Genomic DNA, 15539 nt, shown 5'->3' with positions numbered 1-15539 from the left:
TATTTATTGAGAACATACTGTCAGCTATTGTTGAACAAACCCAAGACAAAGAAACTGATACACAAAAGGGCTCAGTGACTGATAGTAAGTGCAGAAGCCAGGAGTCAAACCCAGAGAGTCGGAATTTAAAAGCATTTCTAAACATTATGTGTCCTTCCTCACATATACTATAAAAAAGGATGAGAAGGGGTGCCTGGGTGGAGCAGTCGGTTAAGTGTCTGGGTCTTGGGTTCCGGGCAGGTCCTGATCTCAGGGTCATGAGATCGAGGCCCTCGTCGGACTCTGAGTTCGGAACCGAGTCTGAGATTCTCTCTCTCCCTCTACCCCTTCCCCAGCTCACAAGCATGCGCTCTCTCTCTCAAATAAATAAATCTTAAAAAAAAAAAAAAAAGGAAAGGAAAACATGAAAGCTCTTCTTAAAATGTATCTATGCATTTGACAATTATGTATTCAGAACCTTCTGTCTTTCAAGCACCAGTCTAGGTGCCAAAATATGGCAGTGAAGAGAACAGGCAGAGTCCCAGCTTTCCTCAAACTAAAACTAAAAAATTCAAATCCAGGCACAGAAAGGCAATACTGCATGATCTCACTTATATGCATAATCTACAACAGCTGAGCTCATCATGAGAGAGTAGATTGGTGGTTACCAGGTTTGAGGGATGGGGCAATAGAGAGATACTGATCAAAGGGTGCAAAGTTTCGGTTATGCAGGATGAATAATAAAGTCTGAGGATCTAAGGTACAGCATGGTGACTACAGTTAATAATACTATTTTGTATATCTGAAATTGCTAAGAGAGTAGATCTTCAATGTTCTCGATCATAAGGAAAAAAAAAATTATGTGAGGTGACAGGTATTTTCATTAGTTTTCATTGTGGTAATCATGTCAAAATGTAGACATCTATCAAACACCACATTGAGCACCATAAATCTATACAATTTTTATTTGTCAGTTATACTTTGATAAAGCTGGAAACAAAAATTTTCAGTTAATTTTTTTTTAATTCAGTAGAAGAGATAGAAGGTACAGTCAAGGAATTCTACCATTAGACTCAAAACAAGTAATAGGGAAGGGGCACCTGGCTGACTCAATAGAGCATGTGACCCTTGATCTCAGGTTGTGACTTTGAGCCCCACATTGGGTATAAAAACTACTTAAGGGGCACATGGGTGGCTCAGTGGGTTAAAGCCTCAGGCTTCGGCTCAGGTCATGATCCCAGGGTCCTGGGATCGAGCCCCACATCTGGCTCTCTGCTCCACAGGGAGCCTGCTTCCTTCTCTCTCTCTCTGCCTACCTGCGATCGCTCTCTGTCAAATAAATAAATAAAATCTTAAAAAAAAAAAAAAACTACTTCAAAATAAAATAGTAAGAAATAACAGGAAAAATTACAAACAAAAAATGGAGAGAAATCTGATGAGTATAGGAAGTTTCTTTTTCACTTACTAGGAATTATAGAGAGGGAACAAAGAACATGAGAGGAGTAAGTTATTCGGGAAAGAACACCAAAAATTCTCCTAAAGCCAAAGAGCATATCCATCCAGACTAATGGTTTCACCCCCACGCCCAGGAGCCAGCACAGTAAGTGCAAAAAGATCCACACCAAAGCATACCTTCATGAAATCTCACACTAGGAACAAAGAGAGTGCCATGTAATCAGTTCACAAAATAGACATGTGCCAAATCATCATGTTGCACGTTGCAAACCTACATGTGTTATACATCAATTATATCTCAGGAAACCTTGAAATTAGAGAGAGAGTGAGAGCAAGAAAGAGAGAGAGAGCCATAAAAGCTTCCAGTGAATAAAAACAAGTCGAAGATCAAAAATCGTATCAGTCTTAGGAAAAGCTACAATGAGTGCTAGAATTTGGTAAAGCCTTTAGAATTCTGGACAAAAACTATTTGCCACCCCAAATTTTATAGCCAGGTAAGGTATCAACAGAATCTAAAGGTAGAAAAAGTCATCTTCAGACATGCGAAGATGCAGAAAGTATCTCCCTCATATGTAGCCTTTCTAAGAATTTACTCAAAAATGTGCTCCAGTGAAATGGAAAAAATCAAGAACATTACACAAGATTCAGGAAGACATTCCCACTGGGGACAAAGAATACTCTTCTAAGAAGCTTGACATACATTGTGTAGACATTGGAGGAACCATGGTTTCAAGCTGGAAAGCTATGCAATGAGATCCAAGTTTTAGAAAGAACTTCTGTCCGAAGTCTGAAGGTGGGTTCTAAGACCAATCAGGAAGTTTTTGTGCAGCTTAGGTGAAATGTAATTCAGACCTAAATTAAGGTAGTAGTAAGGAGAACTGTGAGACTGTGGACAGTTACAGACATAAAAATAGCTAAGCTAACATCTATCGGATTAGAGGGTATAGTTCAAATGCATCTTACTGTAGACATTCATGGCACAACTATAGGGCAAGGGCAAGAGAGACTCCATGAGAATAGAAGTCCCAGAAGATGGTGGAGAGAAAATAGGACTTAACACCAGTAGGCTTGGAGGAAAGAATCACTCCATTTGGGATTTTTTGCATGGAGAGGCAGCACTACAACCATTCTCAAGTGTAAAGGAACTCCTACCTTCCTTTCTGATAGCAGCCAGATTTTCTGATTAAAACTATAGATCTTGGGGCACCTGGGTGGCTCAGTGGGTTAAGCCTCGGCCTTTGGCTCAGGTCATAATCTTGGGGTCCTGGGATGGTGCTCCACATCAGGCTCCCTGCTCAGCAGGGTGACTGCTTCCTCCGCCCTCTCTCTGCCTGCCTCTCTGCCTACTTGTGATCTCTGTCAAATAAATAAATAAAATATTTAAAAATAAAATAAAATAAAATTGTAGATCTCTGCAAGAGAAGTTAAATCCCAAAAAGGAGGGGAAATTACCAAAGTAGCATGAGTGGAGCAGCCAGCATCTGGAAAGGGCAGCAGCTCAGGAGCACTTTAGGTTAACAGCAGACCTAATGGATTAGAGCTACATCAAGTGTCTCACGCCAGCAGGGAGTGAGATGGCTCCAGATTGATTCCAGTTGGGGCTGTAAGTGGCTTTAGGCCCTTGAGATGATCTTGGAGATGTAGGCAAGGGCCAGATCTTCAGGACATTAAAGGACATGGTAGGAAGAGTAAATGTTATTCATGGTACATTGGGAAGTCATTCAAAGGTTTTCAGCAGGAGGGAGACCTTATTCATCCCCTATGCTATGTCTGACTACTCTGACTGCTGTGTGGAGGGTACACTGGAAGGGAAGAAGGGTAGTCAAGAAAGCTATTGCACCAAGAGATGATGGGAGCTTGGACTGGAGCTGCAATTACATGAATTTGGGATTTAGGGGAAGAGAGGTGGTGTGTGTGTGTGTGTGTGTGTGTGTGTGTGTGTGTTTTCTTCCTAGATTAAATGGAGGAGGTTGGGTGGGGATGGAAGATTAAAAGCTAAGTTTGGGATGGACCTGTTAAATTGGAGTTGCCTATGAGGCATACAGGACAAGACGTCAAATAAGCTGTATTTGCCGGGTTAATTGCTTCTGACTTGGGCTAAGAAAACTCTAGATTGGGTAAGAAAAGAATTGACATTCATTGAATACCTACTATCTGCCAAGTTCTCATTATGTTACTGGTGTCTCTATCATAAGTTTTACACACATTTTCCAACACTGCTTTTCTCCATGCCCGTCTAAGCCATCTCCCAATTCAGCTCCACTGGGACCCAACTGGAGGCCACCTGTGATACGTTTGTTACAGACACTCAGACAAACCATGGAATTAGTTCCTCCCTCCCAGAGTCCTAACGAGTCCCTGGAGGATTGTTGCACCTGGATCTGTGTTCAGAAAAGACTCCAGAGACCTGACGAGAATGGGTAGAGAAAGTTCCTAGGACACTAACCGCAAACTCCAGCTCCAAATTACAGTTATGGCTCCCCCCTTGGTTTGCTGAATCTTTTTGGATCTAACATGCCTCCTTTTCTTCATCTCAGTTATAATAACCACCTGCTTCATAAAAATGTTCTGAGAATTGTAGTGAGATTCTAAATTACCTAGAGAGCATCTTAATGTAGACTCCCGGGCCCCACCATCAGAGATTATAATCCACGTGGTTTTGGATGTGGCTCAGGAGTCTGTATTGCAGGTTATTCTGATGCTGGTCCAGGCACCACAAGAAACACTGATTTGCAGAGTGGTAAATTCCCAGCTTTCACCAAATATCTGCCTCAGTGCTATCTATCTCCACCACATCGATCACTATTGCCCTTTTAAAATAAGGCCCCAAATTCTTTGACACTCCTCCCATTGTGAGATGGGTTATATGTTCCCTGCCTTTAAATCTACCAGTTCTCTTGGAACTCCCCAGATGCTTCTTCTCAAAACGCCCCCTTCTCAGAACTTGACTGCCATAATATGAGATGCCCAAGCCATGGAGAAGCCACATTAACAGTCCCAACTGAGCTGAGCTTTGAGTCATCTCAGCTCTGGCCCAGACACACAAGCGAAGGAGTCTGCGGATAGTATCAGCCCTAGTCACTGATTTGCCTTAGCCTTCAAGTCTTCTGGGCCGAGCCCCAGACATCACGGAGCAGAGACAAGCCGTCCTTGCCACGCCCTGATCTAATTCTGGACAAATTCAAATTCCTGACAAAAGCTATGCTAATAATAAAAAGATTGTTGTTTGATGTCACTTAGTTTTGGGGTGTTTTGCCACTTAGTAACTGGGATGGTTCCTAAAGTGTTTTTTCAAGAAATGTCTATTAAAATGCAAACACAGTACTTGGAAGGATAAACTCTTTCAGATGAAGACACGCAATCGGTGTGTGCAACAGACAGCAAAGCATTTTGAGCTCATTTTGAGCCAAGAGATGCTCTCTTGTTTCACTGACATGAAAGCATTCTTGGATAAAGACACGTAAGTTGCTTTCAGAAAGCTAAAGGCAGAAAGATGGCAACCCTTCGAAGACAGCAGAGCTAAAAGAGAAAATGCTGAGTCAAAAGGACAGTTCAAGCAGGAAACCAACATCTAGCTTCATTTACTTCCCAGTTGCATTTATGGCTGGCTCCAAAATCTCTCAGCTCTCAGCAACTACACCAAAGTTGTTCATTTATGCCAATTTTCCAAATGTACTTATGAGTACAGAATAGCAAAAGAATTCCCTGAGAATCACAAGTCTATAGTTAGAATGGGCTTAATATGAGAACTTCATGCTGATAAAAAATGACTAGCAAATTCTAGCAGCCTTGAACCCCGAGAATGTAAATCCCAGCTAAATCAAATTACGATATGGAGGAAGAAGCTGTAACTCTTGGAATGTTCTTGCTAATAAGATACTACTAATTATACTAAACATTTTAAAATGTAATTATTAAAAAACTGTAAAGTGGGGCAACCGGGTAGCTCAGTCAGTTAAGCGTCAGACTCGATTTCAGCTCAGGTCACAATGTCAGGGTCGTGAGACAGAGGCCCACATTGTCATTGGGCTCCATGCTCAGCAGGGGGTCAGCTTCTTCTCCTCTCCCTCTCCCCCTCCCACCTCTCTAAAATAAATTATCTTTTAAGAAATGTAAAACATTATAAAATACATAAAATATAAGATTATTTAGTGAATATTTTAATTGATAAAATATAAAATGAGAGAGGCTAGGTTAACTATTCATGATTATTCAAGCTATTATTCAGTGCAAGTAAAAATGATGGAGCAAATAATAAAAATTATTTTTAAAAATGATGGAGCAAGACCTATAACCTGTATTTTTGGGGACTAAGAACAGGAAATACCACACTGCAATGTGAATTAATTTTACTTTAGTAATTAACACTAATGTCTGTGCCCCCAGCTTCACCACCCTTCCCATTGTTTTTGGAAGTAACTTGAATCTCAATTCTCAGATTAATAACCTAAATAAACTCAGATTGTTAATATAAATATTGGAGTTTTCTTTCCATGAAATACATTTACAGCCTTCTAAAGAAACTCTGGGGAGTTTGTTCTCAGTCATGAATTCACCATGTAACTGGTATGATTCCAAGTTCATTAGACTTCCATGATGCTTGTTTTGGTCCGTATCAGTGAGCAGCTTATTAATCCTAAATCCCTAGTCCCCAAAGAGACTGAGAACAATTCAGGCCCCTCTAAGCCTGTTCAAATTTATTTCTCTTGTGTCTGGAGACCCTTTAGTAGTTACATGATGTAATTTTCTGGAGTAAAATTGTTATCTGTCTCTGATTCCAAGAGCTTGCATTTATTGCAATGAGTAAAACAGTATGTCTACTAAACTATTATTTGTACTGAACCATACTGGAATCCCAAGGAATAAAAATGGGGAGTCCATTGTAACATAGGAACGTGGAAGTCAAATATTCCCCCTTAGACCAGTGGCAGTATCTAAAGAACTGAGTCTATGTTCAAGAGCAGAAAGGAGCAAGCCCCTATCAAGCTCAGGCCCACTTGACCTTCTGGTCACGAAGTAGAAGGCTCTGGCCGCTCACCACGTCTGTGTTCTCTCCTTCCCAGGGACGTCTCTTACACCAGCGTCGCTGCCCTGCCATCCAAAGGCCTGGAGAACCTGAAGGAACTGATCGCAAGAAACACGTGGACTCTAAAGAAGCTTCCACTTTCCTTGAGTGTCCTTCACCTTACACGGGCTGACCTTTCGTATCCAAGCCACTGCTGTGCTTTTAAGAATCAGAAGAAAATCAGAGGGTAAATGGCAGGTGTCTGGAAAAAGTGACAAGAGGTCTCGGTGGAAGTTGAAGTAATTTCTGGGTTTGGGGAAAGTTCGTGGTTTAAAAGCCAGGCAGAAAGAACTGAAGCATCCATAAGAAACATAAACTCCAGAGGACACAATGTCCCTGTAGACTTAAAGTGACTGCAGATGAGAAGTAAGACCAAGGTCACTGCATCATAGCAGGGAGCGGTAGGGATCTTGTAGAATCTTGTAGAGATTATACAACATGATTCCTACTCTCCAGGTTCAACACATATTAGGTCCTCAACACATACTAGATGCCACAACTATGAGGACAAACTTAGAAACACAAGCAATTAAGACTTCGATAATGTCACAGCTTTCTGGATGCCTGTGTGTGGGCTTTGGACTCAGATGGCTTTGTACCCAAGCTCTGCCACTTTCTAGTTGTGTTATTCCAGCCTCCTTACTTAAATTCCCCGGCCCTCTGTGAAGGGCAATTGTAATGCTATCATTCACAGAGGTTTTGAGAAGATTAAATGAGAAACTGAACAGAAAACACCTACTGCAATGACCTGGAATGTGTTAAATTCTCAATAAATATCAGCTGCTTTAAGAGTTATTTTATTATCAGACTGCCTGCAAGCTGCAAAGGAGGGACAGCCTTCTCTCCATGCTTTCTCTGTATCTTGTCTTCATGTACACTTTGCCTCTACTTTATTCCCCCCTTGCGTCTCATGTAATCCTGTTGTCCTAACACCACCTTCATTTCTCATGTATTCACTTCTTCTCCATGTCTATACAATATCTACTGGCTGACTTTCTTACTCATTTTTGCACCAGAAATAAACTGAGACCTAGTTGTCCGGGCAGAAGCAAAAGGGAAAATTCAATGGCTCTGCAAAGAAGGCCAGTATGGGTGTGACACCTGCAGAAAGACAGAAGCAGGATACAGGGGGGTGATAGGAGCCATCGAGGAGGCTTGATACTGACACCATGTGGCCCTGGCAAAGAAAGGACAAGGGATGGGTAGGAGGTCTAGAGAGGACCTCAAGGTCAGGGCCCAGATTTCTCATTAGCCTCCAAAAAGGTTGGAATATGCAGTCCATGGGGCATTTGAACCAGAGCACAACAGATAAATCAATACTTCAGCAGCTGAAGCAAGTTAAAGAATCCCTTGTGATGTCAGTATGGGGGACTAGGGAAAAACTAAATCTCACTTCCATGAGCATGTCTACATCCTAGTGTACATTTATTCATGTTTGATAAATATTTACTAAGCACTTACTATGTGCTTGGCACTGTCCTATCCCATAGCAATGAATAGGTTGCCCTCTTGCATTTTGTTCACATTCTAGTAGGGGAAGCATACAGGAAGATACCAGATATTACTATAAAAGAAATAAACATAAGGTAGGACAATTTATTTAGAGAGATCAGGGAAGACCTCTCTAAGAAAGGGACACTTGAGTGGGGTGAGGTGGGTAATAGGAAATGATGTAGGAGAAACAGGTCTGACTAGATCATGTAGAATCTTGTCAGATCATGGAGATCTCAGGAAGTCCACATATTATACTAAGTGTTGTGGGGACCATTAGGGGCTTTCAGCAAGCAGTGACTTATTTCTGTGCCTTGCAGAATCCTTGAGTCCTTAATGTGTAATGAGAGCAGTATTCGGAGCTTGCGTCAGAGAAAATCTGTGAATGCTTTGAATGGCCCCTTTGACCAGGAGTATGAAGAGTATTTGGGTGACAGCCATGCCGGATACAAGGACAACTCTAAGTTCCAGGATACCCACAGCAACTCTCATTATTATGTCTTCCTTGAAGAACAAGAAGATGAGATCCTCGGTTTTGGCCAGGAGCTAAAAAATCCACAGGAAGAGACCCTACAGGCCTTTGATAGCCATTATGACTACACTGTATGTGGGGGCAATGAAGACATGGTGTGTACCCCCAAGTCAGATGAGTTCAACCCCTGCGAAGACATAATGGGCTATAAGTTCCTGAGAATCGTGGTGTGGTTTGTGAGTCTCCTGGCTCTCCTGGGCAATGTCTTTGTCCTGATAGTCCTCCTCACCAGCCACTACAAACTCACTGTCCCACGCTTTCTCATGTGCAACTTGGCCTTTGCAGATTTCTGCATGGGGATGTATCTGCTCCTCATCGCCTCTGTAGACCTCTACACTCATTCTGAGTACTACAACCACGCCATCGACTGGCAGACAGGCCCTGGATGTAACACAGCTGGCTTCTTCACTGTCTTTGCCAGTGAATTGTCAGTGTATACACTGACAGTCATCACCCTGGAGCGCTGGTATGCCATTACCTTTGCCATGCGCCTGGACCGGAAGATCCGTCTCAGGCATGCGTATGCCATCATGGTTGGGGGCTGGGTTTGCTGCTTCCTGCTCGCCCTGCTCCCTTTGGTGGGAATAAGCAGCTATGCCAAAGTCAGCATCTGTCTGCCCATGGATACTGAGACACCTCTTTCCCTGGCATATATTATCCTTGTTCTGATGCTCAACATAGTTGCATTTATCATTGTCTGCTCCTGTTACGTGAAGATCTACATCACAGTCCGAAATCCCCAGTACAACCCGGGGGACAAAGACACCAAAATTGCCAAAAGGATGGCTGTGTTGATCTTCACTGACTTCATGTGCATGGCCCCAATATCATTCTATGCTTTGTCGGCACTGGTGAACAAGCCTCTCATCACAGTTACCAACTCCAAAATCTTGCTGGTTCTCTTCTATCCACTTAACTCTTGTGCCAATCCATTTCTCTATGCTATTTTCACAAAGGCCTTCCAGAGGGATGTATTTATCTTGCTCAGCAAGTTTGGTATCTGTAAACGTCAGGCCCAGGCATACCGGGGCCAGAGGGTTTCTCCAAAGAACAGTACCGGCATTCAGATCCAAAAGGTTACCCAGGGACATGAGGCAAAGTCTCCCTAACATGCAGGATGACTACGAACTGCTTGAAAACTCCCATCTAAACCCAAATAAGCAGGGTCAAATCCCAAAAGAGTATAACCAAACAGTTTTATAAGCTAACCCTACCCTAGTTGCAGTGGTAGGGGGATTTCTAAAAGGCTGGTTTCTTGAACATGTATTCCAAACCCATTACATACACCAGACAGCTGGCCTAACCCTTGTGCAGGTGATGTTTCATGGGGAGAAAGTTCATCTCTGGAGAGAGGATAGCATTACCAACTAATCATTACCTCCCAGAAGGAAAAGATACTACCAGCACGTCTGAATCCCAGTTGATATCAAAATAACTGACACTTTCTAGAAGGCTTGCTTGATGCTAACTGCAGTGACAACATTGTATAAGATGCTCAATAGATATCAGCTGAAGCAGATCAACACTGAGCTTCTCACCTGTAGACAGTATTTCATACTAAAGATTCAGTAAATGGCAAATGCTATTAACTTAGTTGGTGAACACAAGATAAAATTGGCCCCATGTTGGCTTGGTCTACCTTCATGTTCCTGGATACAACCAAAGACAATGTGAATTCCTCGAAACTGAGAAGTCCAACAGGATACACGCATGGAGTAGCTGATATGAGGTGAAGGAGGGGAAAGGCTTAGCTTTGCGTTGTTTTTTCAAACTCTGAAACTATTAATCATCTCTTCACAAGGATCTACCTGATGTGACCCAACTATTATGTGTTTCCCGAAAAAAAAAAAAAAAAAAAACCTGGCAAGATTTCAGCTAATGTGGCTGAGCAAACTAAGAATTGTTCTTCTTGGCTAGTCTCATGGCATAAAAGATGTGAACTCTAAAAATATTTCTAAGTAGCTGCAAGTGGGAATTATGAACAGAGCACACTAAATCACCCACTGATTAATAAAGCAGGCTGGATACAAGGTAACTGTTGGCCCTTGGGCAAATCACAGGGCCACTTCTAAGTCTAGAAATGAAAGAGCTTGATGGCCTCTTCCAGGTTTAAAACTCAACATATATCCCTTGCCCTTAAAACGTGTTTCCATGACCAAAAAGAAAAGTGCTAAGAAAGAAGAATCTGTTTTTCCTATCTTGTATGACTGCCATCTTTTTCTCTTTAGAGTTTAGACATATGACCCAGGAAATTTCTTCTTTGTTTATTTTTTGGTTATGATGTCTGATCATACTGGGCTGGATCTGAATCATTCACTAAATTATTAGATCTACACAGCTATAATTATTAGGCCAAAAAGAGATTGGTATTCATATAATAGAATAAAAGTGGTTTTACAAATTTTTACTCTACAGAGTTACTATATCACTGTTCAGATTAACTTGAAAACATTGAACTTGTCTTCAGGGATTGGTTTCTTTACTTACTTGTTTCCAACCCACAATATGCACTAAAGCTATCAAATACTCAAAGCAACACTAAAGCTATCAAGAGAAGTTTCTTCTCTCTGAAACTGCTAGCTCTTTCTAACCTCTTGATCATTGGGCATAATCTCTATTCCCCAACAGTGCTCCCTTACTTAAAATGGTTAGGAACAATCTTCATCCATAGATGTACTTTCCAGATTATCTGTCAAAACAGCCCCTTAATTTCCTCCCAAACAGAGATGGCATTTGCTTTACAGCTTTTGTTGTTTTAAGTCTGTAGAGTAGGCTTAGTGAGCCCACTGGGCCCCCAGAGATGGTTCCCTGACTCACCTAGGATATCCCCATAGCAATACCCATTTCTGATTATCACTGAGACTTGGACATCTTCGTAGAAATATTATGCATACTTGAAATCATGACATATCCACCATTCATCCATCCATTCACTTGTGACTAATGAAACTAAACAGTTGTGTTATTTTTTGGCATGTGTTTCTCACCTGTGACATTTTGAAATAGTACACCCTAATAAATAATGTGTTTTATCTTGAGTAGTTGAAATAACACTTTGGAAACAGTCCTAGAAAAGTAAGTTCAACACCATTATTACTAAAATTTGCATTCACAACGTGAAATAAATTTTCTTCCTATGAAATGATTGTGCTGAGTCCTATAGTAATGCTTTCACAATTTGTGAGCTTCTTTTAGGGTCCCCATTATCTGTGTTACAACTCAAGACAAGAAGAAAACAATTGGTAAATTTGGTATTGAATTCATATTAATAAATAAATTGTTGACTAATGGTAACTTAAGTATAAAATTGCATCTTGATTATGAAAGGTCTTTATGTGAAAAACTTACTCATGATGAATTGAATTATGATTCACTGACAGGCAGTGATGGCTAAGAGAAAAACAGATTAGTATTGACATTGGGAATTTAAATAGAGCTCTAATGAAAATAACAAATCTATGCTACTTGGTCAGAGTTTAGTTTATCCAGCAGCATTCAACTATCTGAAGATAGACCAAAATCACTAATGATAAATGGCCTTAAACCAATCACAGAGATGTCACGAAATTCACGCCCTAAGTTTATACATGTTGCCCAAAGGAGTGTCTCTCAAAACACCCTCAAAGTTTATTAATTCTTGCTTGTTGGATAATCTACTTTTTATATCAGAAAGAGCCAATTAGAAGAAAAGAGTATAATTCAGAGCAGCACCATGAGAGTGTCAATAAGGCAAAAATGAGGACCATAAATGAAAACTATAATCACAAGAATTCAAACCAGTAACAGTTTAAGAAGAAATATTCTTAACTGCTTAGAGTTTGGGGGTGGGGAGGGGAATGTATTATAACACAACAGAGTGATTCTTATCCTGAATATTAAGGGGTCAAGAAAATGCAATGGGTAGCAATGCATCCTGTTTTAAAAGAGGAGTGAGCTGAGTCCTGGCACCTACCAACCTTCTTCTTTCAAATTCTACTGAAATAACAGTGAAAAAGCATAAAATAGGACCAAGCCAAAATATACTGTGAACAGGACGAGTGATACCTACTCTCTGGTGGCTTTCTGGAAGAGGGAGAGTCCATGGCCTGGAGTTGATGGATAATAGTGGAAAAGGCTGCAGCTGGAACACAGTGACTGGATAAGGCAGCTGTGGAGAGATGTGTTCTTCCCTCCAGAGCCCCAGAGAGACCCCAAAGCCTGAAATCACATGACTGAGGGGCTAACTCAGATGAATTGGAAATCTGTCTCACATGGCCACCGCATCGCCTCTCACTACATCAGTTAAAACAACTGACACATTCAGTGTTTGCCCCAGGCTGAAATCAAGAAAGTGATCTTAAAGGAAATAAGTGATCAGTGCAGATGGGGCCAAGCTCCTGGTCTGGGGCGGGGTCAGACCCAGCCCTCTTGCCTACCTCTGCCTTTGCATCAGAAAACAAAGCCTGGATGTTGACACAGGTATCACCATCAGCTCCCCAGTCAGGGAAAGGCATGTTGGGGAAAATATATGTATGCCATTAGCCCCATATTAGTCATCCTAACTTTCATTCAAAAATATAAGTGAACCACAAGAATTACCAGACACTTGAGAAAAATGAACTGTACATCAGTAGCAAACACAAGAAGATCAAATTGAATAGGACATGTCTCTCCCTCCCCCCCTCCCTCCATGCTCTCTCTCTCTCTCTAAAATAAATAAATATATCTTTTAAGAAAAAGAAATGAAAAGAAATAGAGGTCTGTCTCTAAGGCTATAACCTTAGAAAGTTTTTCTAAGGTTATAAAGGCAACCAATTGAAAAAGTTAAAATTAATACTAGCAAAAATTTTTTTAAAGCTGGGAGTTAGCAGATAGCTTGTCAACTTATTTCTTATTCTTCATTATATTCAGCGAAAAGATATATTGTCTAAATATCTATACCCTTAAAAAAAAGTATTTAAGTATGTAACAGAATTATGAAAGTAAACACTAGAAGAATTAAAATGAAAAATTGAGCATAAGTGGTTTTCTCTGAAGATTGAGCCTAGGGATTGAGTGGTGTTATACACCAAATTGCGTCTACTATCCTAACCCCCAGTGTTTCTGTATTTGGATACGGGCCTTTATGGAGGTAATTAAGATTAAATGATGTCATAAGGGTGGGACCGAGTCCTTATGAGAAGAGGAAGCGCCACCAGAGATCTCCTTCATTCTCATGTACTCACAGAGAAAAGGTCACAGAAAGTCACAAAGGTCCACAGCCAGAGAGTGGCCATTGAGGAGAGCCTACCCCAGAAACTAAATCTGCAGGCACTTCATTCTTGGACTTCTAGATTCAGAACTTTGAGAAAGTAATTTCTGTTATTTGGGCCACCAGTGCCGTACTGTTACAGCAGCCCGAGCAGACTAATACAGATGGGAAATTTTCAGTTGGTACTCTTCTGCACTGCTGATTTTTTTTTAATCATATGCATACTTTTTTAAGACAGTGGAATGCAAATTATTATAATAGTATTATGCTTTAAGATCATTTACATTAAAAATGTGACATTTTTAAAAAGGCACAGAATGGTCAATTTTATCAGATATTTGAGTTAATATGTCTTTAGAATGATCAGAGAGGGAGTCAGATATCACAGTGAAAGTGACTTGAACAATAATCTAGCTATTACAAAATATACATTTTTAGGATGTGATAAATCCAAGCCAGTGAGTCTTAAAGTGCCTATTTGGTAGCTATATCTGGCAAACTAAACACTAAAAAAAGTAAAACCCCTTTATAATTTATTCTATTGGATGGCCTCATCATATTAAACCAGAATTTTCATTTCCTATAAATGCATCGCTGTTTAAGTTACGGCGGGAAAACTAAACAGCTAATTGTTATCCATCATATGAATTTAGTAGGTAAAAAGTAAAGCTTTAAACAAAGTACGGTAATCAAGATAGTGTAAACAACTTGGATTCTATCACTCATGTAGTATAATTTGGGGATCTATTTGGGGAATATTTTGGAATATTTAGGAATACTGTCTTCATTTACTGAAATATTTTAGGTGGAGGGGATTAGGAAGTTGATGGCAACTGCTGTTTGACGGCACACAATAAAAAAGTTTAATTGTATGTCAGTCATGCGCCTCTCGGTCTTAAATGACAACATGGATTCTTGTAGCCCATTTGGGGGTAGTAGAGTCACAGCTCACTATGGAAATAGCTCAGGCATATAGAAACCATGTAATGATGTATTCATAATTCACCATAATGGGACTTAAACAAAGGATTCTAATCATTAGGAAATTTACAATCGAAAACAGCATTACAGATCTGCCCCTCAGGCAGAAAATATTTTGACAAAAGCCTATTTATAACGTTCCCATGACTCCATTTTCTTTCACCGCATCTGAATCTGAAGGACTAACCCCAGAGAGAGTTGCAAAAAAGTCTGAAAGAGTTTCTAGGAGGCTTTTCAAGTTTCCCAGCAAGGGCCATATTAAGTAGATGAGGTAAAAGTTTGAGAAAAACAAAACCATATCATCCCTGTTTCTTTTTAGCAAGTTCCAGGTTTAAATTTTATTATATTCCACATCAGCTCTCTGGACATTGTGTGAAAGAGGCTTCTGGTATGAGAGTGGACAAACTTAGGTATCGTCAGACTAGACTTGTAGATCTGTGGGAATACGGGTCTCCTAGCATTTGTTCCTAATAACAAATAGGACCACTTCACTCTATATGCTCTCAGATATTTCTCTGATTTCTCCAAGTGTTCCTTAAGCATTCTGACAGAAAAAGAACTAGGGAAAGTATAATAGCTTCACCAAATGTTGGAGAAATGAGATACCCGCCCAACTAATGCCATGGTCCAGATGAAAAAGGAGCTGCCTGACATCATACCTGTTTTTATCATCTGTGGGCCAACTCTGGAGAAAGGGAAAAAGTGAGCACACACCTCTGGCAGTCTCAGGTCTTCCCAGACATCCAAGCTGAGCCACTAGTGGGAGCAATAACTGAAGAAAGTTGAAGTATTTTCTTCTGTTTCTT

The 15539-nt window shown here is 40.6% G+C and overlaps 1 protein-coding gene across 1 annotated transcript in view; it reads left to right on the top strand.

The window, feature by feature from the left end:
• The window catches only part of TSHR (thyroid stimulating hormone receptor), a 166144-nt gene extending 154476 nt beyond the window's left edge, over positions 1 to 11668 (top strand). Inside the window, 3 exon segments of the mRNA XM_013057996.2 lie at positions 6498 to 6686; positions 8311 to 9604; positions 9606 to 11668. Coding sequence (XP_012913450.1) covers positions 6498 to 6686; positions 8311 to 9604; positions 9606 to 9725 — 1603 coding nt within the window. The 3' untranslated portion in view covers positions 9726 to 11668.
• The last annotated feature ends 3871 nt before the right edge of the window (positions 11669 to 15539 follow it).

Source organism: Mustela putorius, unplaced genomic scaffold (assembly GCF_011764305.1).
Source record: "Mustela putorius furo isolate JIRA1106 unplaced genomic scaffold, ASM1176430v1.1 tig00000129_pilon_pilon_pilon, whole genome shotgun sequence".
Lineage (NCBI taxonomy): Eukaryota > Metazoa > Chordata > Mammalia > Carnivora > Mustelidae > Mustela > Mustela putorius.
Note: the sequence above shows the minus strand (reverse complement) of the source record. Positions and strands in the feature narration are given on the sequence as shown.